The 27,897-nt window shown below is 44.5% G+C and overlaps 1 protein-coding gene across 2 annotated transcripts; it reads left to right on the top strand.

The window, feature by feature from the left end:
* The first annotated feature begins 19,452 nt into the window (after positions 1 to 19,452).
* LOC123077195 (uncharacterized) lies at positions 19,453 to 27,371 on the top strand. 2 transcript variants are annotated; one of them, XM_044499415.1, is made up of 7 exons: positions 19,453 to 19,606; positions 22,252 to 22,597; positions 22,695 to 22,784; positions 22,868 to 23,041; positions 24,076 to 24,192; positions 24,283 to 26,137; positions 27,076 to 27,371. In XM_044499415.1, the coding sequence occupies exons 2-6, from the start codon at positions 22,278 to 22,280 to the stop codon at positions 26,099 to 26,101; spliced, it is 2,520 nt and encodes an 839-aa protein (XP_044355350.1). In that variant the 5' UTR covers positions 19,453 to 19,606; positions 22,252 to 22,277; the 3' UTR covers positions 26,102 to 26,137; positions 27,076 to 27,371. The 2 variants fall into 2 exon arrangements, with proteins under 2 accessions (XP_044355350.1, XP_044355351.1); XM_044499416.1 differs by lacking the exon at positions 19,453 to 19,606 and adding an exon at positions 19,829 to 20,034.
* Positions 27,372 to 27,897: the final 526 nt, after the last annotated feature.

Here is a 27,897-nt window from a genome sequence, read left to right as displayed (position 1 = left end):
GAGTTACTAACACTTAGCAACCGAACCGGTATCTAATACCCTGGTGCTGCTAGGAGTACTAGTAAAGTACACATTCATATAACGTATATCCAATATACTTCTGTCGACCTTGCCTGCCTTCTCATCTACCAAGTATCTAGGGTAGTATTGCTTCAGTGACCGTTCCCCTTATTACAGAAGCACTTAGTCTCGGGTTTGGGTTCAACCTTGGGATTCTTCACTAGAGCAAATGATTTGCTGTTTCATGAAGCATCCCTTCTGCCCTAGCCCTTCTAGAAACTAGTGGTTTTACTAACCATCAACAATTGATGCTCCTTCTTGATTTCTACTTTCGCGGTGTCAAACATCGCGAGTTGCTCAAGGATCATCATCTATCCTTGATATTTATAGTTCATCACGAAGCTCTAATAGCTTGGTGGCAGTGATTATGGAGAACCATCACTATCTCATCTGGAAGATTAACTCCCACTCGATTCAAGTGATTGTAGTACTCAGACAATCTGAGCACATGCTCAACGATTGAGCTTTTCTCCCTTAGTTTGCAGGCTTAAGAAACTTGTCAGAGGTCTCATACCTCTTGACGTGGGCACTAGTCCGAAATCCCAATTTCAGTCTTCGGAACATCTCATATGTTCTGCGACGTTTCAAAAACGTCTCTGGTGCCACAATTCTAAACCGTTAGCATTACGCACTGAACTATCACGTAGTCATCAAAAACGTGTATGTCAGATGTTTCGTAACATCTACAGACGACGCTGAGGTTCAGCACACCGAGCGGTGCATTAAGGACATAAGCCTTCTGTGCAGCAGTGAGGACAATCCTCAGTTTACGGACCCAGTCCGCATAATTGCTACTATCAACTTTCAACTAAATTTTCTCTAGGAACATATCTTAAACAGTAGAACTAAAGCGCAAGATATGACATAATTTGCAAAGACTTTTGACTATGTTCATGATAATGAAGTTCATCTGATTAATGAACTCCCACTCAGATAGACATCCCTCTAGTCATCTAAGTGATACGTGATCCGAGTCAAATTAGGCCGTGTCCGATCATCACGTGAGACGGACTAGTCATCATCGATGAACATCTCCATGTTGATCGCATCTACTATACGACTCATGTTCGACCTTTCGATCTCTTGTGTTCCGAGGCCATGTCTGTACATGCTAGGCTCGTCAAGTCAAACTAAGTGTTTCGCATGTGTTCCGAGGCCATGTCTGTACATGCTAGGCTCGTCAACACCCGTTGTATTCGAACGTTAGAATCTATCACACCCGATCATCACGTGGTGCTTCGAAACAATGAACCTTCGCAACGGTGCACAGTTAGGGGGAACACGTCTCTTTAAATTTTAGTGAGGGATCATCTTATTTATGCTACCGCCGTTCTAAGCAAATAAGATGTAAACATGATAAACATCACATGCAAATCATAAAGTGACGTGATATGGCCAATATCATCTTGCGCCTTTTGATCTTCATCTTCGAGGCGCGGCATGATCACCTTCGTCACCGGCATGACACCATGATCTCCATCATCATGATCTCCATCATTGTGTCTTCATGAAGTTGTCTCGCCAACTATTACTTCTACTACTATGGCTAACGGTTAGCAATAAAGTAAAGTAATTACATGGCGTTTTCTTTGACACGCAGGTCATACAATAAATTAAGACAACTCCTATGGCTCCCGCCGGTTGTCATACTCATCGACATGCAAGTCGTGATTCCTATTACAAGAACATGATCAATCTCATACATCACATATATCATTCATCACATCCTTTTGGCCATATCACATCACATAGCATACCCTGCAAAAACAAGTTAGACGTCCTCTAATTGTTGTTGCATGTTTTACGTGGCTGCTATGGGATTCTAGCAAGAACGTTTCTTACCTACGCAAAAGCCACAACGTGATATGCCAATTTCTATTTACCCTTCATAAGGACCCTTTTCATCAAATCCGATCCGACTAAAGTGGGAGAGACAGACACCCGCTAGCCACCTTATGCAACTAGTGCATGTCAGTCGGTGGAACCTGTCTCACGTAAGAGTACGTGTAAGGTCGGTCCGGGCCGCTTCATCCCACAATGCCGCCGAATCAAGATAAGACTAGTAACGGTAAGTAAATTGACAAAATCGACGCCCACAACTACTTTGTGTTCTACTCGTGCATAGAAACTACGCATAAACCTGGCTCTGATACCACTGTTGGGGAACGTAGCAGAAATTCAAAATTTTCTACGCATCACCAAGATGAATCTATGGAGTAATCTAGCAACGAGGGAAGGGGAGTGCATCTACATACCCTTGTAGATCGCGATGCGGAAGCGTTGAAAGAACGCGGATGAAGGAGTCATACTCGCAGCGATTCAGATCGTGGTTGATTCCGATCTAAGCACCGAAGAACGGTGCCTCCGCGTTCAACACACGTGCAGCCCGGTGACGTCTCCCACACCTTGATCCAGCAAGGAGAGAGGGAGAGCTTGGGGAAGACTTCGTCCAGCAGCAGCACGACGGCGTGGTGGTGATGGAGGAGCGTGGCAATCCCGCAGGGCTTCGCCAAGCACCGTGGGAGAGGAGGAGGAGGGAGAGGGGTAGGGCTGCGCCAAGGGAGACAGGAAAACTCATGTGTTGGGCAGCCCTAGACCTCAACTATATATAGGGGGGAAGGGGGCTGCGCCCCCTCTAGGGTTCCCACCCCAAGGGGTGGCGGCCAGCCCTAGATCCCATCTAGGGGGGGCGGCCAAGGGGGGAAGAGAGGGGGCGCCACTAGGGTGGGCCTTAAGGCCCATCTGGACCTAGGGTTTGCCCCCTCCCACTCTCCCATGCGCCTTGGGCCTTGGTGGGGGGGCGCACCAGCCCACCTGGGGCTGGTCCCCTCCCACACTTGGCCCACGCAGCCTTCTGGGGCTGGTGGCCCCACTTGGTGGACCCCCGGACCCTCCCGGTGGTCCCGGTACATTACCGATAACACCCGAAACCTTTCCGGTGACCAAAACAGGACTTCCCATATAAATCTTTACCTCCGGACCATTCCGGAACTCCTCGTGACGTCCGGGATCTCATCCGGGACTCCGAACAACATTCGGTAACCACGTACATACTTTCCCTATAACCCTAGCGTCATCGAACCTTAAGTGTGTAGACCCTACGGGTTCGGGAACCATGCAGACATGACCGAGACGTTCTCCAGCCAATAACCAACAGCGGGATCTGGATACCCATGTTGGCTCCCACATGTTCCACGATGATCTCATCGGATGAACCACGATGTCAGGGATTCAATCAATCCCGTATGCAATTCCCTTTGTCTATCGGTATGCTACTTGCCCGAGATTCGATCGTCGGTATCCCGATACCTTGTTCAATCTCGTTACCGGCAAGTCTCTTTACTCGTTCCGTAACTCACATCATCCCGTGATCAACTCCTTGGTCACATTGTGCACATTATGATGATGTCCTACCGAGTGGGCCCAGAGATACCTCTCCGTTTACACGGAGTGACAAATCCCAGTCTCGATTCGTGCCAACCCAACAGACACTTTCGGAGATACCTGTAGTGCACCTTTATAGCCACCCAGTTACGTTGTGACGTTTGGTACACCCAAAGCATTCCTACGGTATCCGGGAGTTGCACAATCTCATGGTCTAAGGAAATGATACTTGACATTAGAAAAGCTCTGAGCAAACGAACTACACGATCTTGTGCTAGGCTTAGGATTGGGTCTTGTCCATCACATCATTCTCCTAATTATGTGATCCCGTTATCAACGACATCCAATGTCCATGGTCAGGAAACCGTAACCATCTATTGATCAACGAGCTAGTCAACTAGAGGCTTACTAGGGACATGGTGTTGTCTATGTATCCACACATGTATCTGAGTTTCCTATCAATACAATTCTAGCATGGATAATAAACGATTATCATGAACAAGGAAATATAATAATAACCAATTTATTATTGCCTCTAGGGCATATTTCCAACAGGAACCAATATGAGCATCCAGGTTCCGCTATTGGTTATTGACCGGAGAGGTGTCTCGGTCATGTCTACATAGTTCTCGAACCCGTAGGGTCCGCACGCTTAAAGTTACGATGACAGTTATATTATGAGTTTATATGTTTTGATGTACCGAAGGTTGTTCGGAGTCCCGGATGTGATCACGGACATGACGAGGAGTCTCGAAATGGTCGAGACATAAAGATTGATATATTGGACGACTATATTCGGACACCGGAAGTGTTCCGGAGAAGTTTCGGATAAAACCGGAGTGCCGGAGGGGTTACCGGAACCCCCCGGAGAAGTATTGGGCCTTAGTGGGCCTTGAGGGGAGAGAGAGGGCAGCAGCCAGGAGGTGGCGCGCCCCCTCCCATGAGGAGTCCGAATTGGACTAGGGGAGGGGGGCGCAGCCCCTCTTTCCCTCTCCCTCTCCCTCTCTTTCCTTCCCCCCCCCCCCTCTCTTCCTAGTTTGACTAGGGAAGGGGAGTCCTACTCCTACTAGGAGGAGGACTCCCCCCTTCTCCTTGGCGCGCCCAAAGGCAGCCGGCCTCCCCCTTGCTCCTTTATATACGGGGGCAGGGGGGCACCTCTAGACACACTTGATATACGATATTTTAGCCGTGTGCGGTGCCCCCCTCCACCATATTACACCTCGATAATACCGTTGCGGAGCTTAGGCGAAGCCCTGCGTCGGTGGAACATCATCATCGTCACCACGCCGTCGTGCTGACGAAACTCTCCCTCAACACTCGGCTGGATCGGAGTTCGAGGGACGTCATCGAGCTCAACGTGTGCTGAACTCGGAGGTGCCGTGCGTTCGGTACTTGATCGGTCGGATCGTGAAGACGTACGACTACATCAACCGCGTTGTGATAACGCTTCCGCTGTCGGTCTACGAGGGTACGTGGACAACACTCTCCCCTCTCGTTGCTATGCATCACCATGATCTTGCGTGTGCGTAGGAAATTTTTTGAAATTACTACGTTCCCCAACACTGATGCCGCTGCTGAGACCCCCTTTCCTGGATAAGTGAGTCGATCTGCTGCTGCTGCTGGAATTTGAGTGCCAAGTCCGCGTGCCTTGCTTCTAGGCCTTTAAGGCGTTCCGCGTCCTGCTTCCTCTGCTCCTCCTCCAGCTTCCTCTTCTTCTCCTCCTCCATCTTCTTTCTTGCACAGGTCCTGTAGTCGTCGTTCCATTCCGAAAAGCCCTCATACCAGGGAATAACGCCCTTGCCTCGTGTTCTTCCCGGGTGTTCAGGATTTCCCAGGGCGCGCGTAAGCTCGTCGTTCTCTCTGTTGGGCGTGAACACCCCCTTTCGAGCAGCTTCTATTGCGTCAAGTAACTTTTGTTCTGCTCCTCTTAGACTTGCCTTCTTCGAAACCAGGCCTGTCTTCGGGTCCAACGCCCCCCATGCGCATAGAACCAAGTTCTGCACCTGGGGGGCCAGCTCCTAGTAACCGGAGTGACCCCTGCATCCTCCATCTCTTGCTCAGACTTATCCCACTTAGGCATTGCCACCGCGTAGCCACTTGGACCCAGCCTATGGAACTGCGTCTTTTTTGCGGCATTGGCCTTGTCTTTTCTCGACCGTTCCTTAGATAATTCTGATTCCTTGAATTTCACGAAAGCGGGCCAGTGTTCTCTTTGCTTCTCCAGTGTTCCCTTGAATTCTGGAGTCTTCCTTTCTGCAGCGAGGTAGTTGGCCCATACAGTTTTCTTGTGGGTGTTGAATGCAATTGCCATCTTCTTAAGAGCAGCGTCCTTGACTTTCTACACATCTGCATCAATAAAATAATCTGGTAGGGTGAAATGCTCCATCAGAGATTCCCAAAGCTTTTGTTTTGCTCTGTCGTCGACCCAAGTAACATCTGGGCGTTTAGTTTTTGGCTCTTTCCATTCTTGAATGGAGATCGAGAGTTGGTCCTTCACAAGAACTCCGCACTGACGAACGAACTTGTTCGCAATGTTCTTAGGCGTGAGGGGTTCGCCACTAGCTTTGATGGAATCGATGTTGTACTTTACACCCTCCTTCAACTTTTTGCCAGGGCCGCGCTTTGTCCTGCTGTCTGTAGAAGCAGATTTGCTCGATCTGGAGGGCTGAAAGAAGAAAGATCGATTCGTTAATATATCTTCAAATACAAAAACATGTGATGATCACTAGATGCCTGCTTATATAAATATACCTCGCCGGTAGTCTTTGTTATTTCAAGATCAACATTGTATTCGTCATCATAATCATTGTCTGTGTCATCATAATCATAATTATAGTTCATGACTTCATCAACTCGGTCGTCGAGATCGAATATCTTATCATCACCCTCCCCGGTATTGTTCAAATATTGGGAGCCGTCATTTGCTTCATTCAGATCATCTGGCCTGTTAGGGCTGCGTATGATCTCGAACAGGGCCTCTTCTCCCTCTCTGCCGGTATTGTCCGCCATAGCTTTTATTTAACTAATACAGAAGAAATATAAAACAATTTAGTATTCAAATTACAATGCATGGATGCAATCAATAAGGAAAAACTGAACCATATAGTACATAATATGCATCGTCTCGAATAATATATAATCTCGAATACATCGTCTCAAATAATATATAATCTCGAATACATCACTGGCTAGGTAGCTAATAAAGATCGAATAATATAGAAGAATCTAGGCCACTCGCGGTTCCTGGGGCGCGGGCGGTGGACACCCAAAGACAAGGAACCATCACAGGATCATATCTCCGGTCATCTGCCCAAAGAACCTGCCAGGTATTGGAGAACCTGACGTCCATAGCAGCCATGTAGCGATGGACGTGCTCGTCCTCCTCCCTGACATGACGACGCACCACCTCCGGCGGGGCCGGCTCCCTCTACACCGAATGTGGCCCACGCGAACGCCGCCAAAGGAGATCAGGGTCGACGACGGGACCTGAGGCCGGGTTCCTCACCAAGCAGCGCGCCCCTCCAGGTAGCACCTCCCAGTGCCAGCCCGGCGGAGCCCAGTCCCGGACATGGGTCAGCCGGACGTCATGGCGAATGGGTCGATGGCGAGGATGCGGGCCGGGCGTCGAGAACAAATACTATATGCCCGCAAAAAGTAACATTTTCTAAATGTGATTGGATTGTGACTTATATGCAAATTCTAAATTTCTGTAACTAAAATTATAAGAAACTAAAAACTAACATTTCTATAACATTTCTAACATTTCTATAACAATTTGAAATTAATCTAATTCATCTAGCTAAAAGTAACATTTCTAAAATTTCTAACATTTCTAACATTTCTATATATTATTTGACATTAATCTAATCTAATTAATTAATTCATCTAAAACATTTGTATAAAAAACAGAAAAAACAGAAAAACCTAAAAACAGAATCCTGTGTGTGTCTGCGTGTGTGTGTGTGCGCGCGCGCGCGTGTGCACCTACGGCGCCGGCGGCGCGGCGGCTTCGATTGGAGGGAGGAGAGGGGCCGGGGAGAGGGGCTCACAGCGCGGGCGACAGCGACGGCGAGGCGACGGGACGGCGAGGCAGAGGGGACCGCGACAGACGACGACGGGGACGGCGACGGGACGGCGAGGCAGAGGGGACCGCGACGGACGGCGACGGGGACGGCGACGGGGGCGGCGACGACGGCGACGGACGGCGACGGGGGCGGTGACGGACGACGACGGGGACGGCGACGGGGGCGGCGACGAGGGGCGGCGGCGACGGGGCAGAGGAGAAGAAGCAGAGGGAGAACGAACTGATGAATTTTTTTGAAGTGTTTTCTTATATAGAGCCCCCCTTTAGTACCGGTTGATGGCTCCAACTGGTACTAAAGACCACACTTTAGTACCGGTTGATGCCACGACCCGGTACTAAAGGGGGTGCGCTGCCAGGCGAGGGGCACAGAAGTTTAGTCCCACCTCGCTAGTTGAGGAGCGCCAAGACCAGTTTATAAGCCCCGGTGCGGGCACTGCATTGAGCTCTTCTCAAAAGCAGGCCTTCTGGGCCTACCTCTCCTACTCTGCCCGTGGGCCTACTAGGCTTGCGGGCCTGCATCCTGGCCCAACTACAGGTTGGGTTTCTAGTCGTATGCAGGCCGCTCTGGCCCAGTAGGTGGGCTTTTTTATTTTCTTATTTTTTTTGCTTTATTTATTTTTGAGTTGTTTTTTGTTGTATTTAGAGTTTCTTTGTGAATATTTTTCCTTTAGGTACAAAAAATTACAAACTTTCTGTTAGTGCCGGTAGTTTTCAAATTTGAATAGTTTAAATTTTGAATTATTTGAAATTTGTGTGAATCACTTTGTGAATCACTTTGTGAATAACTTAACTTTGAAAATAGATTTTTCAGTGATTCTTTTTTCTTATGTTTAATATTAGTGTGTTTTATCATTATATTCGATTTGGTAATGCTTAGGTTATTTAAAAAATGAAATGCCTTTGTAACAGATGAATTTTTGTCTGAAACCCTGATACTTCGAAAGAGATTGTCCATTTTGTACACGAAGTGCATCCAGTTTTTGCGGTAACCCTCTCTACTTTTTTGCACATGCTATGTGGGTGAAATTATGATACCATGCCAACTTTCAACCTTTTCTGAGTTCATTTGGAATGCTTTTTAATTTCAGGGTCATTTAGCTGAAAAAATCAGTAAATGCGTTTCAAATGCCAAAACACATAACTACCCTAACTATTACAGAGATTCCCTCCTGGGTGTGAAACACAGAAGAAAGTGATGATAGTGAAGCCGATCACATCCCAGATCTTTGGGTGTGAAACTTTTTCTTCGCGTGTGTCCCTTTGCGCCGTAGCCATGAAAAATCTTCATCATTTAACTGGATGCTCGGGTCAATATTCACTGTGAATGGAGTAATTTCATCAAACTTTTCATAATCTTCTGACATGTCTATCTTATCATCCACTCCCATGATGTTTCTCTTCCTAGAAAGAACTATGTGGCGCTTTGGCTCATCGTATGATGCATTCGCTTCCTTATCTTTTCTTTTTCTCGGCTTGGTAGACATGTCCTTCACATAGAAAACCTGTGCCACATCATTAGCTAGGACGAATGGTTCGTCTGCATACGCAAGATTGTTGAGATCCACTGTTGTCATTCCATACTGCGGGTCTTCCGTTACCCCGCCTCGTGTCATATTGACCCATTTGCACCGAAACAAAGGGACCTTCAAACCACGTCCATAGTCAAGTTCCCATATCTCCTCTATGTAACCATAATATGTTTCCTTTCCCATCTTGGTTGTTGCATCAAAGCGGGCACCACTGTTTTGGTTGGTGCTCTTCTTATCTTGGGCGATCGTGTAAAATGTATTACCATTTATCTCGTACCCTTTGAAAGTCATTATATTCGAAGATGCTAACTGGGATAGCGAGTACAGGTCATCTTCAATAGAGGCGTCATGCATGGTATGTGTCTGCAACCAGCCGGCGAAACTCCTGGTTTGTTCACGTGTAATCCAGTCATCAGACCGCTCTGGGTGTTTGGAGCGTAGAAAATTCTTGTGTTCGTCCATATACGGAGCCACCAAGGCGGAATTCTGTAGAACTGTGTAGTGTGCTTCAGTGAGAGAATGTCCGTCCATACATATTTTTTGATTCCCTCCTAGCGTGCCTTTTCCATCCAGTCTGCCCTTATGCCGCGATTCAGGAACACCAATCGACTTAAGGTCAGGAATAAAGTCAATACAAAACTCAATGACCTCCTCATTTTCATGGCCCTTGGAGATGCTTCCTTCTGGCCTAGCACGGTTATGAACATATTTCTTTAAGACTCCCATGAACCTCTCAAAGGGGAGCATATTGTGTAGAAATACAGGACCCAAAATGTTAATCTCTTCGCATAGGTGAACTAGGACGTGCGTCATGATGTTGAAGAAGGATGGTGGGAACACCAACTCGAAACTGACAAGACATTGCACCAAATCATTCTCTAACCTTGGTATGATTTCTGGATCGATTACCTTCTGAGAGATTGCATTGAGGAATGCACATAGCTTCACAATGGCTAATCGAACGTTATCCGGTAGAAGCCCCCTCAATGCAACCGGAAGCAGTTGTGTCATAATCACGTGGCAGTCATGAGACTTTAGGTTCTGGAACTTTTTCTCTGCCATGTTTATTATTCCCTTTATATTCGACGAGAAGCCAGACGGTACCTTAATACTGAGCAGGCATTCAAAGAAGATTTCCTTTTCTTCTTTGGTAAGAGCGTAGCTGGCATGACCCTGATGTATGCCGTCTTTTCCATGCATACGTTGCTGGTCCTCCCGTGCCTCAGGTGTATCTTTTGTCTTCCCATATACGCCCAAGAAGCCAAGCAGGGTCACGCAAAGATTCTTCGCCACGTGCATCACGTCGATTGCAGAGCGGACCTCTAGGTCTTTCCAATAGGGCAGGTCCCAAAATATAGATTTCTTCTTCCACATGGGTGCGCGTCCGTCAACGTCATTCGGAACAGGTTGTCCGCCAGGACCCTTTCCAAAGACTACCTTCAAATCCTTGACCATATCATGTACATCAGCACCAATACAGTGACGAGGCTTCGTCCGGTGATCCGCCTCACCTTTGAAATGCTTGCCTTTCTTTCTTACGGTATGCCTGCTCGGAAGAAATCGACGATGTCCCAGGTACACATTCTTCCTACAATTATCCAAATATATACTGTCGGTATCATCCAAACAGTGTGTGCATGCGCGGTATCCCTTGTTTGTCTGTCCTGAAAGGTTACTGAGAGCAGGCCAATCATTGATGGTCACGAACAGCAAGGCCTTTAGGTCAAATTCTTCCCCCATGTGCTCATCCCACGCACGTACACCTATTCCATTCCATAGCTGTAAGAGTTCTTCAACTAATGGCCTTAGGTATACATCAATGTCGTTGCCGGGTTGCTTAGGGCCTTGGATGAGCACTGGCATCATAATGAACTTCTGCTTCATGCACAATCAAGGAGGAAGGTTATACAAACATAGAGTCGCAGGACCAGTGCTATGGTTGCTGCTCTGCTCCCCAAAAGGATTAATGACATCTGCGCTTAGACCAAACCATACATTCCTTGCGTCATCTGCAAACTCCTTCCCGTACTTTCTCTCAATTTTTCTCCACTGCGACCCGTCAGCGGGTACTCTCAACTTTCCGTCTTTCTTACGGTCTTCTCTGTGCCATCGCATCGCCTTGGCATGCTCTTTGTTTTGGAACAAACGTTTCAACCGTGGTATTATAGGAGCATACCACATCACCTTGGTAGGAATCTTCTTCCTGGGACGCTCGCCCTCGACATCACCAGGATCATCGCGCTTGATCTTATAGCGCAATGCACCGCATACCGGGCAAGCATTCAAATCCTCGTACTCACCGTGGTAGAGGATGCAGTCATTAGAGCATGCATGTATCTTCTGCACCTCTAACCCTAGAGGGCAGACAGCCTTCTTTGCTTCGTACGTACTCTCGGGCAATTCATTGTCCTTTGGAAGCATATTCTTTATCATTACCACCAACTTTCCAAATACCTTGTCAGATACACCATTCTCTGCCTTCCATTGCAGCAATTCTAGTGTGGTGCCCAACTTTTTCTTGTCAGCTTCGCAATTCGGGTACAACAATTTCTTGTGATCCTCTAACATGCGCTGCAACTTCTTCTTCTCCAAATCACTTGCGCAGTTTCTCTTTGCATCGGCAATGGCCCGACCTAGATCATCAGCGGGCTCATCTGATGCCTCTTCTTCAGCTTCTTCCCGCATTGCCGGCTCAGCTTCTTCCCCCATTGTTGTATCATCGTATTCAGGGAACCCATGGCCAGGATAGCTGTCGTCGTCCTCTTCTTCTTTATTGTCTTCCATCATAACCCCTCTTTCTCCATGCTTGGTCCAAACATTATAGTGGGGCATAAAACCGGACTTAAACTGGTGGACGTGAATGGTTCTTGACGTAGAGTAATTGTGATCATTCTTACAGACTAAACATGGACAAGGCATAAAACCATCCGCCCGCTTGTTTGCCTCAGCCGCAAGCAGAAAAGTTTGCACGCCATTAATGAACTCGGGAGAGTATCGGTCATCGTACATCCATTGTTGGCTCATCTTCATTACACAACACCGAAAAGACCAAATTAATACAAGTTCATACATAAAGTTCATACAAGACTTAAATGCAACAAACAAATAACTCTCTAACTAAAGCATTTAAATGCAACAACAAATGCGATCAAGATCGCAACTAAGGTAACAATTGATCCAACAGCATAATGATACCAAGCCTCACTATCAATGGCATATTTTCTAATCTTTCTAATCTTCAAGCGCATTTTCTCCATCTTGATCTTGTGATCATCGACGACATCGGCAACATGCAACTCCAATTCCATCTTCTCCCCCTCAATTCTTTTCAATTTTTCTTTCAAATACTCGTTTTCTCTTTCAACTAAATTTAACCTCTTGACAATAGGGTCGGTTGGAATTTCCGGTTCACAAACCTCCTAGACAAAAATATCTATGTCAACTTGATGGGCATAATTTGTCATAAACATGAAATGCACCAACTAGTTTTAAAAGAGAATATACCACATCCGAATCATAACAAGGACGAGGGTCGACGGGGACGGATATCAAAACCATGGCACTATGTATAACAAACAACGTACGGGTAAGATAATTATATGAGTAACTGTATATCCAAATCACACAAACATCAATTTAGTAATGTAAAACATTCATGAACAAGAGGCTCACCAGAAGGTGGTGCCGGCGACGGAACGGTGCGGGCGATCGACTGTGGTTACGACGGAGATTTAGAAGGCACTAAGTAAACCACACCTACATATGCAAACTAAGTGTTATTTTTGACCTCAAATTGCATATAAATCAAATACTAGCACATATATTTCCTCCCAAATTACTAAACTCATAAATTAATCACTATACAAAGCATTGCAAGAGCTAATCTAGCAATGAGAGATGAAAGGACAAATTTACTAACCTTTGTGATCATTTGAATGGACGGGGGCCTTCAAATCTTGACAAATTTTGGGCAAAATGTGTGATAAGCTCGAGAGGAAGAGGGGAAGAACAGAGAAGAGAGGGGAAAGGGGAAGAACAGAGCGAGCTCGGGTGGACGAAGGGTTTATGTACGACGACCTTTAGCACCGGTTTGTGCCACGAACCGGTACTAAAGGTTGGAGGGGCCCGGACTGACAACATCCTGCCACCACACACTTTAGTACCGGTCCGTGGCATGAACCGGTGCTAAAGGTCGGCCACGAACCGGTACTAATGAAAGCGACCGGCTAGACGTTGAAACCGGCACTAATGCACACATTAGTGCCGGCTCAAAAGCAAACCGGCACTAATGTGCTTGACATTTGACCCTTTTTCTACTAGTGGAGGGTTCATCAGCGAGCACCGCTCGTCACTGTGCACGAGGAAGAGGGTGCTGCCGGTGGAGACACGGTGGGGGACAACGCCCGAGAGGAGGACGCGGCGGTGGACCTCGCCATCGGGGAGGCTGAGGAAGGAGCCGTCGCGGAGAGCCAGCCAAGGGAGCAGCGCTGGAAGCGGAGGCTGCGGGCGCGCGCCGGCGCGCCATGAGCGGCAGACGGCGGGCATGCGGACGTGGCCGGCGTGTGACGGCACGCGCTGGATCACAAGGCCCAAAAGCTCGGGCGGAAGGTCCTGCCATGGGCGACGCTGGCCGCCGTGGCTCGGCGGCGGTAGTGCCTCCATCGCCCGTATGTCTTGCCCTAGATGGGTCTGATGGATCCTCTAGTTCTTTGATGGTAAATCCTTTGATTGACTCTATTATACGTGCCTCGCAAAAAAAAAAGACTCGATTATACGTAGGAGAGTCCAGTCCAATCGCGCACGAACGACGCACGCGGCACGATCGTTTCTATTGAACAAACAGATACTCCTATTATATATTAAAAATAAATAAATTGTTTCTCCTTAAATTGGACCAACTAGCAAACATGCTCGTGCGTGGTAATGGAAGATACTTTTCGCATGTTTCATAGATCCATGTTATCCGTTTGAACATAGCGCCTCATTCATGTTGTCGTTTATCCTCTTCCCCGCCTTCATCGATCACTGTCGTCGGGTCACCTGATGGCAGTGCATTGATCGTGATCATGGGACACAAGTGACATTAAACCACTCCATCGCAAGTCAAGATGGATTAAATCGTTGCAGTCAAGCTTATCCAGGCAAAGAAAACAGATAGATCAATCTTTACTTCGCTTATCAAGGAGATTAGGTATCTTATGAATCTTCGTGGTTGTTGTATTACTCATGTAACTCGCTCACAAAATAGAGTTAGTGATAGTCTAGCTAATTTTGCTCGTACTGAAGGGAGAACCATGATTTGGGTAGCTTCTGGCCCGATGAGTCTAGTGCTATCTGCTGATGATTGTAAGGACTTTGTGAGTTGAGTAATACAATTATTTCATCTGAAAAAAAAGTCTAATAGTTTTAAACTAATCTCTTTGAGCTGGACGTGACCGCTCATCCCGGGCTTAGCCTACACCTAGTCCATACATCATCTCTCATACATGCACTCACTTTTAAATTGTATATATTGTTTTTCAAAATGCATCAACCTTCTTTTCAAACACATAAACACTTTTAAAATCACATGAACATTTTTAAAGAGCATAAATAATTTTTAAATGGTGAATATATTTGTAAGCATGTGGAGACTTTTTAGAATTACATGTTTTTTCATCATTTTTCAAATTATATGAACAATATTCTAATATTTGAAAAAAATAAAACTACATAAACAATTTTAAATGCATGAACAATTTAAAAAATGTATAATATTTTGGAAAAGGCACAAAAATGTAAAGATTTTAACACTTTTCTTGAAAACTACATGTATTGATCGGATTTGGAGTGTAGCAAATGATCAGGTTACACATATATGAGAAGCACTGCACCTATATTTTATCATGTCTTCCTTTTCATAGGGATCCGGGTTGGCTCATAATTCTATTTGTACATGGTACCATGTACATGCATGTCTTTTTCCTTGTTTCTTTTAAGCCTACCCTCTCTGTATTTGTTGTTGCCCTGACTTGTTTATTGTCGCAACTGGCGTAAATATGAACAGGTGTAATTTAATGTCAAAAAACAGGGGCCATTATAACATAGACCTTATCTCTTTTAGCGTGTGAAAAAATAGCCCAGTTGGTTGCGCCCTTAAGCGGGACGTGGAGTTTCTACACCCAGGCTCAAATGCTCTGGGTGTGAACAGTAAAATAAAAAAAATCTGAATTTTTGTGTGCCATACTTTAAAAAATGTTTGTTGTGCATGTAAAATTTCATCACAAAATCATATTGGTGGAAGGTGTGGTAAAAAAAAAACAAAATCGATGCTCTGAAAATGTTACTTTCCAACGCATTGTGGAGCTTTGATTTTTTTTTTGTCATGACTTTCAGCAATATGATTTCGTGATAAAATTTTACATACGGAACAACTACTTCTTAAAGTATGCCACATTTTTTTTCAATTTTTGATTTTACTGTTCACATCATAAGCATTTGAGCATGGCTGTAGAAAGGTACTTCCACCCTTCTAGGAAGCCCACTTACGCCGCCCAAATTAATACTTCTGTCTCAGGTTGTACGTTTCTTATTCTTTTCCTCTTCGAATCAGCCTGTGTGCGCAGCGGTTCCTATTTGCCGCCCATGTGCGACAAAGAGTCGTGGCTTCGCTGAAGCAAAGATACACACGGGCCAGCCCACTTGGAGGAGCAGCCGGTTTTGGAACCTTCTAGAAGGTTCACTCAACTGGTTTTTCCTGTTTTGCTGTTACCCGTTTTTATGTTTTTTTTTCTATTTTTAGATTTTTTTTATTTTTTATTTTTCTTGTTTCTGCTTATTTCTTTAGTTTCTTTTCATGTTTTTATTTTTTCTGTTCTTTCTGTAAACTAGTCAATGTGTACGTGCAATGCATGTTAATTTGAAAATATATTAAGTGCATGCGGATATTAAGTAGGATATTAGTTGCATGTTATTATGTGATTAGTACTATATTTGGCATGAAATTAACTGCATGCTAAACGTGTTGAGCGCTCGACATTGAAGCAGTCTAGGTCATTTTATTGACATGATTTGATGGCCGAGTTTAATTGGATATGCTCCTTCGTGTCTTTTTATATGGGTATAGATTCATTTTTTTGGGAAAATGTTCAGAATTTCAAAACTTTGTTTAAAATTTTCAAATTTTGTTTGAAAATCCAAAAAAAATTCATGGTTGTCAAATTTTGTCTAGAATTTAAAAAAATTGGAGAAATTTCGTGCATGTTTCTCAAAAAATTTCAAAAGTGTTCACATTTTTTAAAATATATGTTCAGAATTCAATTTTTTTCATTTCAAAAAGTGTGTACATTTTTTAAATGTATAGATTTTAAAATTTTGTTCACAATTCAAAAAATTGTTCGGAATACGGAATATGTTTTGCAATTTCAAAACATTTTTATTTTGTTTGCTTTTAACCATGGCAAGGGTGTTGTCAGGCCCCTTGTCTTGCTAGTTACAAGGTTAAAAGGAAATAGATAATGGTATGGGCAAAACGGAAAAATAGTAAAAGAAAAGTAAAAGAGCATTTTTTGTACGAGTTTGTATTAATGGAGAATAGACCCCAGGTAGGTTCACTAGTGACATTTCTCTCAAAAGCAAGTGGTAGTTCTCAAACGTATCTATATTTTTTATTGCTAAATGCTATTATGTTATCACTTTTATATACTTTTTTTTGCAATTTCTATTATTTTTCTGGACTAACCTATTAACCTAGTGTGCAGTGTCAGTTTCTATATTTTTTTTGCTTGTTCTCAATTTTACAGAAAAACAATACATACGAAGGTCCAAACACGATGCCAAATTTTGACGATTTTTATGGACTGGAAGAACACTGGAAGCTTTGCGAGACATCGAGAGGAGTCACCGAATATGTTGATATGTACGACATGAAAGTGAGTCTCTCTTGATGCCTGCGTCGCAAGTGACCGATCGTCTAGCACATATTGGAAGCCACCAAAGAATTATTTGGTGAATGGAACACAAGTGGTCACTATCAATCATCGGATTCTATTTAGCACCGATGGTCCACTATAGACGATGAATGTAAAAAATGGGCGGGTTGCTTGGCCAATGTCGATCGCAAGAACCCAAGTGGTTGTGATGGAAATTACATGGTAATTGCTTGCTACATTCCAATGCTTTCTCTAATAATTATGGATATGCTCCTAAGTAACCAAGTTTCTCTATTGTTTATTATGTAGCCCATGCTTGCTCAAGGTTTCATCCAAGAAAGAGCGAAGAACGGGGATAAGAAGAGGAAAGTAAAACCATTCACTTCCCAACATTGTTGCAAAGAGCTCAAGGACGAGGATCGATAAGTGGAAGAATCGGGAAGCTTTTGAAGTTCCTAGGAGAAAGAGCTTGGTTGTTGATCGTGACGACGACGATGATGGTGGTGGGGAGGTGAGAAGGAGCCCCACTCCTCACTCGGTTGCCAAACCACACAGGCCCGGTGGAATGGAAGAAAACAAAAGGGATCAAAGGACGGAGACAATGATCTTAAAGGAGGATTTGAACCCATCATCATTGCGAGGAAATAGTATGCTGAAGAAAAAAGGCTCTTGAAATTGAAAGAAATCGAGGAGAAGGCGGATGCCGAGCAGTAGAAGGTGATGGCTGAGGAGAAGAGGGTAGCGACCGAGGAGAGGAAGGTGGCAGCCAATGAGCTTAAGGCAGTGAAGGAGAAAGCGGAAAAAATATGTTCATGGACACAAAGTGGTCTGGACGCCAAGCAAAAAGCATATGTTGAGTTGTGTCGTGACGAAATGTTAGCGAAGAAGGTCGTAATCATGAGGAACTTGATGGGTGGCATGGTAGGAGGAATGGGTGGCATTGGAGGAGGAACGAGTGGCATGGGTAGCGGCATGGGAGGAGGAATGGATGCCAAAGTATATCGATCGATTTACTTATTATGCGGTAACCTCTTGTTTAAGTTAGTCCATATAACTGGCCTAAGTGAGGATCTGGTGTATTCCGCCATGTCCATCCATAGACCCATCTCTTCACTGTAGATGCGGTTACTTCCTATCTGGCATGTCTTAACTTTCGAAAAACTCATCCTAATCATTTTATACCTTCCATACACATGTCATTGTAAATGATATTACTTACTGACACCAAAATATATCCCCACTACCTATGTATGAAACAAACTATTTGCTTGTGTATTATATGGTTTCTTATTAATCGTATTTAAACTTGCCACTTAACTTGGGATACTTACCATCTCAATGAGTCATGTATATGTTATATATGACATGTATTTTAATACAGTATTACCCAGATTTATTAAGATAACATGTATCAAGTTGAATTATGAATGCAAGATTTAATGATCTCCTTGCATTGTTTACAGAGAAGTGCATTTGAGTAAAATGCACGATTAGTACATTAACCGTCAATGATATTGAGTTTAGTACATCAACATGAAAACGACAAATTTAGTCCATTAACTTGCACCAGTGATAAGCCAAAAGCGCAAACCAACCGAGCAAAGCAAATGACGCTGACATGGCATGATGTCGTGGCCTTCATGTCACTGTGGGAATTTGTAGGGGGTTATCTGACAAAAAACTTTTATATTTGCAATTTAGTCCTCCTTCACATATTAGTGTCGATATACATTCATTGAACTCAAATTCCCCACTAGGGGAACAAAATCCCTAGTTCCACTGTCACCTAAGTTGTACTCATAAAATATAGCGTCGTGAACCGAATAATTTGCCACAGTGTTGTTGCCCCTTTCGCGCAGCTCTCTCTCTCTCTCTCTCACACACACACACACACACACAAAGAGTTTGATGATTATTGTGTTCCATGGCAGCCTGGTGGCAGTTCTCCACCTCCCACCACTCCTCCTCCACCTCCACTCTTCCCTCCACGTAGCTAATTACACTTTGCGTTAAAACGGAGGTCACAGCTGCCTTGGACGACGTCGAGGAGCTCAACCCAAAGCTGTAACATGGGGTATATCCAACGCAACCCGATCCGGCTCCGATGGCAAGCCAGATTATTAGTCAGCAAGCCACAGTGCAAGACTGGTGAAATCAAGAATTCTGACGTTGCGTAGGGCGCGTTGACGTCTCGCGAGCGTATATGTTTTCGTGTTTCGTACATGTTGATTGCATTTGTTTTCCATGTTGTGACATCATCATGAGTTTTCTCAAGACGCGGAGGGGAATGTTGCAAACCAAACGGCAGGGGTTTAGCGTTGGAAAAAGTGGAACAAAAAATAATAACAGCAGTTTTGGCAAGGAGAACCTCGGTTACCTCCGATACACAAACCCGAGGCCTTGGGCTGCGCGGCGCGCAGCGACAACAATTGTAGAAAAGCCCAGCCCAGCCCGCCGTTTTCCCATCCACGCCCTCCCACCCGCACGCCTCAAATCCACCTCCTTTGCGCAAACCACCCCACGAAATATCCAAACTACCCCCGAGCCCTAATCCCCTCCCCCGCGAGGTCGTCCGTCCCTGCCACCCTTCCGGCGGCGGCCACCGAATCCGCGCCCGCGCCGCCGCTCCCCGGCCCGAGGTCAAAGCTCTCTCCCTCGCCCGAGTTCCGTTCACGCTCCGGCCGCTTGCTCGCCGCGCGCCGGCGGTCTCTAGTCTTCCTCTGTTGCTTTTTTTGGGACTGGCTCCCACCCTGGATCCGGCCGCTGTTTTTTGGTGTGATTTGCGCAAGTTCCAGGGGATTCTTGCGCAAAAAATGAATTTTTGTTTTCCAAGTTCCTACCTTCCTCCTTCGCTGTCGCTGTTGCTGTTGCGTATTATCTTCGCGGCCCTGCTGCGATTAGGATTTAGGAACGAGGGCCTCCGGCGGCGGAGGGGGGGAAGTTGGTGGTGGGGGGGTGGCGCTCTTCTCTTCTAGCCCGACCAAGGTTCTGTTCTTCGCACCAGTTGACAATGAACCCCTCCCTCCGCCGTCCTCCTGCTCCACGACCTCCTGCGAGGTTGAATTCTGTAAGAAAAGATTGGCTTGTCTGTTACTCGCGTAATCTTTCTATTATTCGCAGTTCATCTGTTTCTATTCATGATGGACTGGTTCATCCTTTGCCCGGTGTTGGTCCAGAAATGAGGGCTGAGGTCGAATTTGTATCCGCAACTAGTTTTCACAGAGGTTAGGACATCGGAGCACCGGATTACCGGGTCTGTATTGGTCTTGCTTCGATGTATGGGATGTCGGGTATGTATGTAGTTATATATGAGGGGAAAATGCCTGTCCTGTTTTGGTTAGTCTTACTTGTACCATGCCTTTTTGGTCCAAATTGAACGTACGGTGCTTTAGAGGCATGGCAAATAGTATATGATTCCAGGTTTACTGCCTGCATTGCCAAAGAAATTAATAAAGACTCACAAAATCTTTATGGTAACATAACAGAGTGCATTATATATATGCTTATTTCCAGAAATTATGCATAATCTTGATCATTTGATGAAGTTATGCATAATCTCTCTTCCTTGGTTGCTTTTCTGGGGTTCCCACCATGGATGGATCCAGCCGCTGTTTGTCGGTGTGATTTGTGCAAGTTCCAGGGGATTCTTGCGCAAAAATGATTTTTTTTCTTGTCCAAGTTCCTACCTCGCTGTTGCTGTTGTTGTGTGGTATTATCGTTGCGGTCCTGCTTCGATTAGGATTTAAGAACGAGGGCCTTTGGCGTGGAGGGGAAATTGTTGGTGGAGGGAGACACTTTTCTCTTCTAGCCCAACCAAGGTTCTGTTCTTAGCACTAGTTGACAATGAGCCCCTCCCCTATCCCCGTTTTCTATTCCCCGACCTTCCGTGAGGTTGAATTTTGTAAAGAAGGAATGATTTTAATGGAGCCCATGTCTGTTTTGAAGGAATACCTGATGTGTTGACTGGCTTGCCTGTTACTCGCGTTATCTTTCTTTTGTTTGCAGTTCATCCGATCGTCTTGGTTCTGTTCATGATGGACTAGTCATCCTTTGTCTGGTGTTGATCCAGAAATGAGAGCTGACGTTGAATTTGTATCCACACGTAGTTTTAACTGAGGTTCAGAGTACTGGATATCGGGTCCATATTTGTCTCGCTTGGATGTATCGGATGTTGGATATGTCTGTAGTTATATCGGAGGGGACAATGTCTGTCTTGTTTTAGTTAGTCTTACTCATACCATGCCTTTTTGGTACAAATTAAACGCACGGTGCTTGAGCATGGCAAATATATGATTCCAAGTTTACTGTCTGGTTGATTGTGAAATAACTTATTAAAGACTCACAAAATCCTTATGGTAACATAACAGAGGCCATTATACATATGCTTATTTACAAAAGTTATGCATAAACTTGATAATTTTATGAAGTTGTAAATGCTAATTTTATTTTAAAAATCCGTCGTTAAAGGGGGAAAGTTCCTTCCCTTAATTTTACATTTGTTAGGTAGAAGTGAGGCACCCTGCGGAGGCTGCGCCTCGAACGCGGGTGGGTGGGCTCACGGGCGTGTGCTCTAACCAACCGGCCGTTGCTCGGTTCTTGAATTTTATTTTCAACTCTTCTTTAAGAAGAAAGGCATTTACATATTAGTCTATATTGGTGGACATACTAGGTCAAATACTGGCCATGTTGGTCGATATGTGTGAAAACGATATTTATAAAATGAAATACTATATCTGTACTGGTAAGCCTGTGATGCTGATATATCAGTCGTGTCGGCATATATGTAGAATCTTGGTTTTAATTGCATCACATAAGCTGGTGGCTAAGGCCTCACAGGAGCAATCTAGAGGCCAGGTATCGAATCCCAACAGCGCTGAGTAAATCAGAATTTCCCCCGAGAGAATGTTTTCCACATCGAGCACAGGAAAAAATCAGTCCCGTTCCCAATGGTTATAAAAATAAGATAAAATCACCCTAGGTAAAAAGAAATCATCATAGATCTGCGATGGTATACTTGATTGGAAGGTTGACGCTTTGGAGTCAAAAGATTGAATGACGTGGCCCAGCCAGAGCAAAGACTTCTTTCCTAATAAATCATAGGGAGGAATATCAAAAGCAAATGGTGCAGTCTGTCGTTTGTGCGTAATTCTGTCTACCTGTCATACGAATGACCAATTTTGTAAAATCTCATGTTAAACTGGTGCTGTATTCTAGAGTTCATATTCTTACTTTCTGCAATGTTTTCCGTCACTATAATCTATTTTTTTTTCTTTCTAAAATGCAGTGGCATCGCGGAACAGCTAAGGAAGCATGGCAGAGGGTGGTTTTGTGGTAGCCATTTGCCAACATGGTGGGGAGTTCACTTCTGGTCCCAATGGGAATTTGATCTACAAAGGAGGAGAAGCGCACGCTGTTGACGTCTCTCGGGAGATGTCCCTTGACAGCTTCAAGGATGAGGTGTCCAAGGTGTTCCATGTTGATGTCACCGATATGTCGTTCAAGTACTTCCTTCCGAACAATAACAGGACGCTCATCACAATCTCATGTGATAGAGATTTGCAACGGATGGTTGATTTTACTGCTAGTGCTGCCCAAGCAGATGTTTTTGTGATAAGTAGAGTGGAGAACAGGTATGCGTTGTTCTACCTTTTTGTAGTTCATGTAGAAGAGCCAATATCAAACATCTCCTGATGTGATGGATATTTTTTCTTACACTGGGCAACGTAGGAGTGTCGTAACGTACACTGGAGCTTCCACTGTTAAAGCTGGATCTAATGCACATGGCGACAAAAGGAAAAGGACAGCTTCCAAAAACAAGTAGGTGGTACTGTGCTGGTTTAGATTTTCTAATGTTACTACTCTTCCATGTTACAGCCAATGATCTCTTTTGTCTTCTCCAGGGTATCCAAAAGTAATAAGAAGACCGCCAGTGCTACTGGTGTTGTAGTTCAAGCTGATACCAATGATCTCAATCAACCTACCAATGATCTCAATCAACCTACCAATGATCTCAATCAACCTACCAGTGATATAAATCAACCAAGAGCTTTGGTGACCTTGAATGATTACAACGAGTATGCAACCAGTCTTCTATAGTTGATTCATCTTTGCATGTCTACTGTGCCCTGATTTCTTCCTATTGTGAGATGTATCTTGGTCACATATTATTGTACACCAGATTTAAAGCCCCTATTTTATTATTCAATAGTAGCCTTCTCTGCAAATTAAATTCATGCCAACTTCAGGAGGAGCAGTTTGTTTCAATCTATGTTTTTAAGGCGTCCGTAAGGCGAAGCCTATGCGTCGAGGCGCCCCCCCAGCGCTTTGCAAATATGCCCGCTTTAGGCGCCTAGGCGTCCGCTTTAGGCGCCTAGGCGTCGAGGCGCCCCCCCAGTGCCTTAAAGCGAAGCGTCGCCTTAAAAACATAGGTTTCAATGTTGTGGTTAGGCAGTTAGCATATAAAGTTGTCTGCCTGCCTTATTTTCTGGAGTTTTTAGCTGCCATTACTGCCATCCATTTTCATTTATTCATGTTTGGTGAAATGTCTAGAATTTAAATCTTGCCACTGCCTTGGTTTATATAGTATCATTTATGTTAGGAAATAGATCTTGCCATTGCCTTGGTTTATAGCATCATTCATTGACTGCATAATATGCTTACATATAGGCATCTTCACGACACTTCGTTACTGCCCCTTTGTTTTTTTTGTTATGGTTACTTTATATGCATCTTCCTTACTTTGTTATACCCCTTATTACATTGTAGGCATCTGCACTACTTTGTTAGTTAGGACAACTGCTGATGTATACCTACTACCACCCGTTGTTGAAGCTGTTTCTCTTGCATAGTTTTCATATCATGCTCTCTGTATTTCACATTGTGATCTGAATGGTTTCGTGCCCTGACTGCATGCCTTTTGTGATCGTTTTTCATTCTGAATATTTTGTAGTTACTGCTACTTTAGTTCTCTCTTACAGTCTCATGATAACATGTATGGTTTTCATTGTTTGTACTGTCATGATCTGTAAATTGTAAATGTCACTCATTCTACTTTGTGACATGATATTGTCCAAAACTTATGATTTCTATTTTCCTTGGATGAAACTAGGGATTTTCCGCTGGAATTTGGCCATGATGTTGCCTTTCCCACCACAGCTGGAGCTGTTTCCTCTGCTCCAGACGATCTGAATCATGACAAGCTTGCTCTCGTTGATACCACACAAAGGTAGTTATCTGCTCACTTTATTATGTCTTTTGTACTCCACAGAGTTCGTAAAAAGGATAAGTTTCACAGATGCCAGCATGGCTTTTGCAGGGAACCAACTGGTTTTTTTGATGATGCAGTCAATGCATATGATGGTTCTGATATCATAATAGATCCTCCACAGGAGCTTACCAATAATCCTGCTTTGTTTTGGGAGGACATTATCAAAGGTGTTGGTCAAGAATTTGATAATGTGAAGGATTTCCGAGCTCAGTTGTGCAAGTACTCCATCGGCAAAGGATTTGTGTACCGATTTATTAAGAATGAAACCACCCGTGTCACTGTAAAGTGTGTTGCGGATGGCTGCACCTGGCGATTGCATGCATCTGAGTCATCTCGTAACAAGAAATTTGTTATCAAGAAAATGACTGATGAGCATACATGTGGAGGAGAAGGCGGTGAGGGTCAGCGGCGAGCAACAAGACAGTGGCTGACTACCATCATTAAGCAGAAACTGCGTGAGAACTCATTGCTCAAACCAAAGGATCTTGTCAAGGAAATACATGAAGAGTATGGAGTTATGCTGACCTATTCACAGGTTTGGCGAGGTAGAGAAGTGGCTCAGAAGGAGATGTTTCATGTTCAGAGGGAGGCATCAGGCCATTTGCCCTGGTATGGGGAGAGGCTTATGCAGACTAACCCAGGGAGTATACTTGACTTGTCTGAGTTCTCTGAAAACCGACGTTTTATTTTTGCATTCCATGCTTCTTTGGAAGGCTTTGCAAGTGGGTGCAGGCCCCTCCTTTTTCTTGACAAGGTTCCGCTCAAAGCGACAAATGAGTATAAGTTGCTGGTTGCCGCTGCAGTTGATGCAGATGATGGTGTCTTTCCAGTTGCATTTAATGTGGTTGAAGATGATAATTACGAGAACTGGGTTTGGTTCTTGATGAAGCTGAGGATTGCTCTCCAGTATCATAACTACCCATTGAATGCTATGACATTCTTGTCCAATGGACAAAAGGGTCTGGATGCTGCTGTCGCACATGCGTTTGAAGGTAGCCACCATGCCTTCTGTTTGCATCATATCATGGAGGAATTCAAAGGAGAACTGAAGAAGGGACCATGGTCGCAACAGATAAGAGATGCGATGGTCGAGGATTTTACTCGTGCAGCCCAAGCATGCAGCATTGATGATTTTAATGCATCAATTGAGAGCATAAGGAATATATCCACTGAAGCTGCCGACTGGATCATTGCGAGTAAGCCAGAGCATTGGTCAGATGCCATCTTCAGAGGCTGTCGGTATGACCATTTCTCATCGAACATTGTTGATGCGTTTAATAACTGGATACCTACAAAGAAGGAGGGGTCCATGGTGCTGATGGTGGACTCTCTGAGGACAAAAATAATGGAGACAATAGAAGCGAGGCGTGAAGCCTGCAAGTCATGGGAAGGGCCTCTAACACCTTCCATTGATTACAAAGCAAAGGATGAGATAACCAAGGCTGGCAAGCTGACCGTGCTATGCTCTTCTGAGACCGTGTTTGAAGTGCGGGGCAGCGGTATTTTTGTTGTTAATCTTGCAAACTGGGAATGCACGTGCCGGAGGTGGCAACTTTCTGGCCTCCCCTGCATGCATGTTATCGCTGTGTGTAACAGGATTGGGCGGTCTTTCTACGACTACTGCTCAAAGTTTTTCACAACAGATAGCTACCGTCAGACATACTCAGGAACAATCTACCCAATTCCCGACATGGACACCCTTGATTTTAGCGCTGCGGCAATGGTCCCGCCTCCCAGGCCACGGACATCAGATAAACCTAGAAGGAAGCGGCTTAACCCCAACAAGCCAACCACTCTTATACGGCTCTGTAGCAGGTGCAAGCAAGTAGGCCACAACAAGGCCACCTGTGAAGCTGCTTTCCTGTAGACAAAGCATTTTCTTTATCTGCAGTATGTATATCAGGTATATCTTTGTCTTTGCCCTACATTTTCTCCAATAAGAATATAAGATAACCTCTTTCCTTGATCAATCACAAGCTAGGAATATGTAATGTTCAAACTCGCCATTCTTGCTGGATAAGTAGCATCTTATTTGGTAAATGGAATTTCTCAAGGATGTTTTGACTACTGTATAGAAAACGAACTTTACATCGACTCAAACATCTATGCCTAGTATTATTGCCTTCCACGAACAAGAACATTAAGGAGATCTACTTTTGGTTGCCTTCCATCCATGCTTAGTATTATTGTCTTCCATGAACAAGAAAATTAATAAGAGGAGGTCTACTTTTGGTTGCCGAATTGTTGTGTAGGTTTGGTTTCCACCCTGACTCTAATGCCATTTAACTTGCACCCTGAACTCCTAGAACCAGAAGTAGCACCATTTCATCCTAGATGGCTTCCTCTCCTCTCCCCTCCCCTGCCTGTGTCTTTGTTCACTCCCATACCGACCCCAAATCGATCCTTTGCTACTCTCCATAGTCCTTGTCACTGTCAAGCTAGCCACCTACTTCGGTAGGTGTGGAATGGTGGTTGCTGGCCAGACCTGTGGCTACTGGCAACCGAGGCGATAGTCGAGGGGGCAAAGGTGGAGGTCTTACTACTTGATTAATTCTGTGACTCTTGGGTGCTAGGTTGAGTTCTTACTATCTTATACATTCTGTCGCTCTTGTGCACTAGGTTGAGTTCTTACTGTCCGATCCATTCTGTGCTAGCTGCTTTTCTTTCATACATTTGATTTGGTTTTCCTTGAATTCGAAGTACTTCCTAGCGATTGTATCCTACGTCTGAACTAATCTTCCACTGGTAACAAGGAGGGTGCTAATACCCATCGATGAAAGGAATTCTGACTGTTGCTGTTTGGCTAACCCAACATGTTGTGTTTTTTCTTTACCATTGCAGGTTCACCGAGAGGCGGCTGATGAAAGAGAGAGCTTCCCAGCAAAAATAGAAGGAAGGAAAGAGAAGGCTTCCCAGCAAAAAGAAGAAAGAAAGAAGTAGAGAGCTTATGGTGGTGCCTGTTGTATGTACAGTAGATGGAGAGAATCAGAGAATGGGGGTGGGTAATTAGAAGGAAGACATGCATGACTTGATACCGTTGTTGTTTGTTTATATGAAGGCTGTAACTTGGAAAGAGTTATTTAGTGGTTGTTGACTAGAGTTGATGGTTAATAAATGTGCTAGTACATCTTTGGATAGTGTCGGCTCTACATCTTTGTGGTGTGGTCGGAGTGGTCCTATGTTGTGTTGGTAGTATATCCGCGTACGCGTTCGGACTCCCTTTATCTGGGGATGGAATGAGGGATTTCAGTCCGATCCGGCACATAAGGCCCCACCTACAATGCGCGGGGCAAGGGAAAGCGCTAGGATTTATTTCTACAAATGTCAAAAAAATATCAAAAAACGTCTTACATTATGAGACGGAGGGAGTAGCAAATTGATACTTGGTTGCTAGAAAATACTCTCTCCGTCCCATAATGTAAGATGCTTTTTGATACTACACTAGTGTTAAAAAACGTCTTACATTATGGGACTGAGGAAGTACATTGGGTGCTTGCCTTCTTTCTCCTTCTGTACGAACTATGGAAAGCAACGCTATGCCTTGTTTTTATCCAGGGATTAGCGCCTAGCATTGTTGAGAGAATGCTTAGACAGATTTTTTTTATTTTTTGAATATTTTTTTCTGTTAGCACCTAAGGAAGCACCCTGCAATGGAGATGCCTT

This window comes from Triticum aestivum, chromosome 3D, assembly GCF_018294505.1.
Source record: "Triticum aestivum cultivar Chinese Spring chromosome 3D, IWGSC CS RefSeq v2.1, whole genome shotgun sequence".
In the NCBI taxonomy this organism is placed as follows: Eukaryota; Viridiplantae; Streptophyta; class Magnoliopsida; order Poales; family Poaceae; genus Triticum; species Triticum aestivum.
The sequence above is the reverse complement of the archived record's forward strand: the minus strand, read 5'-3'. Positions and strand labels throughout refer to the sequence as shown.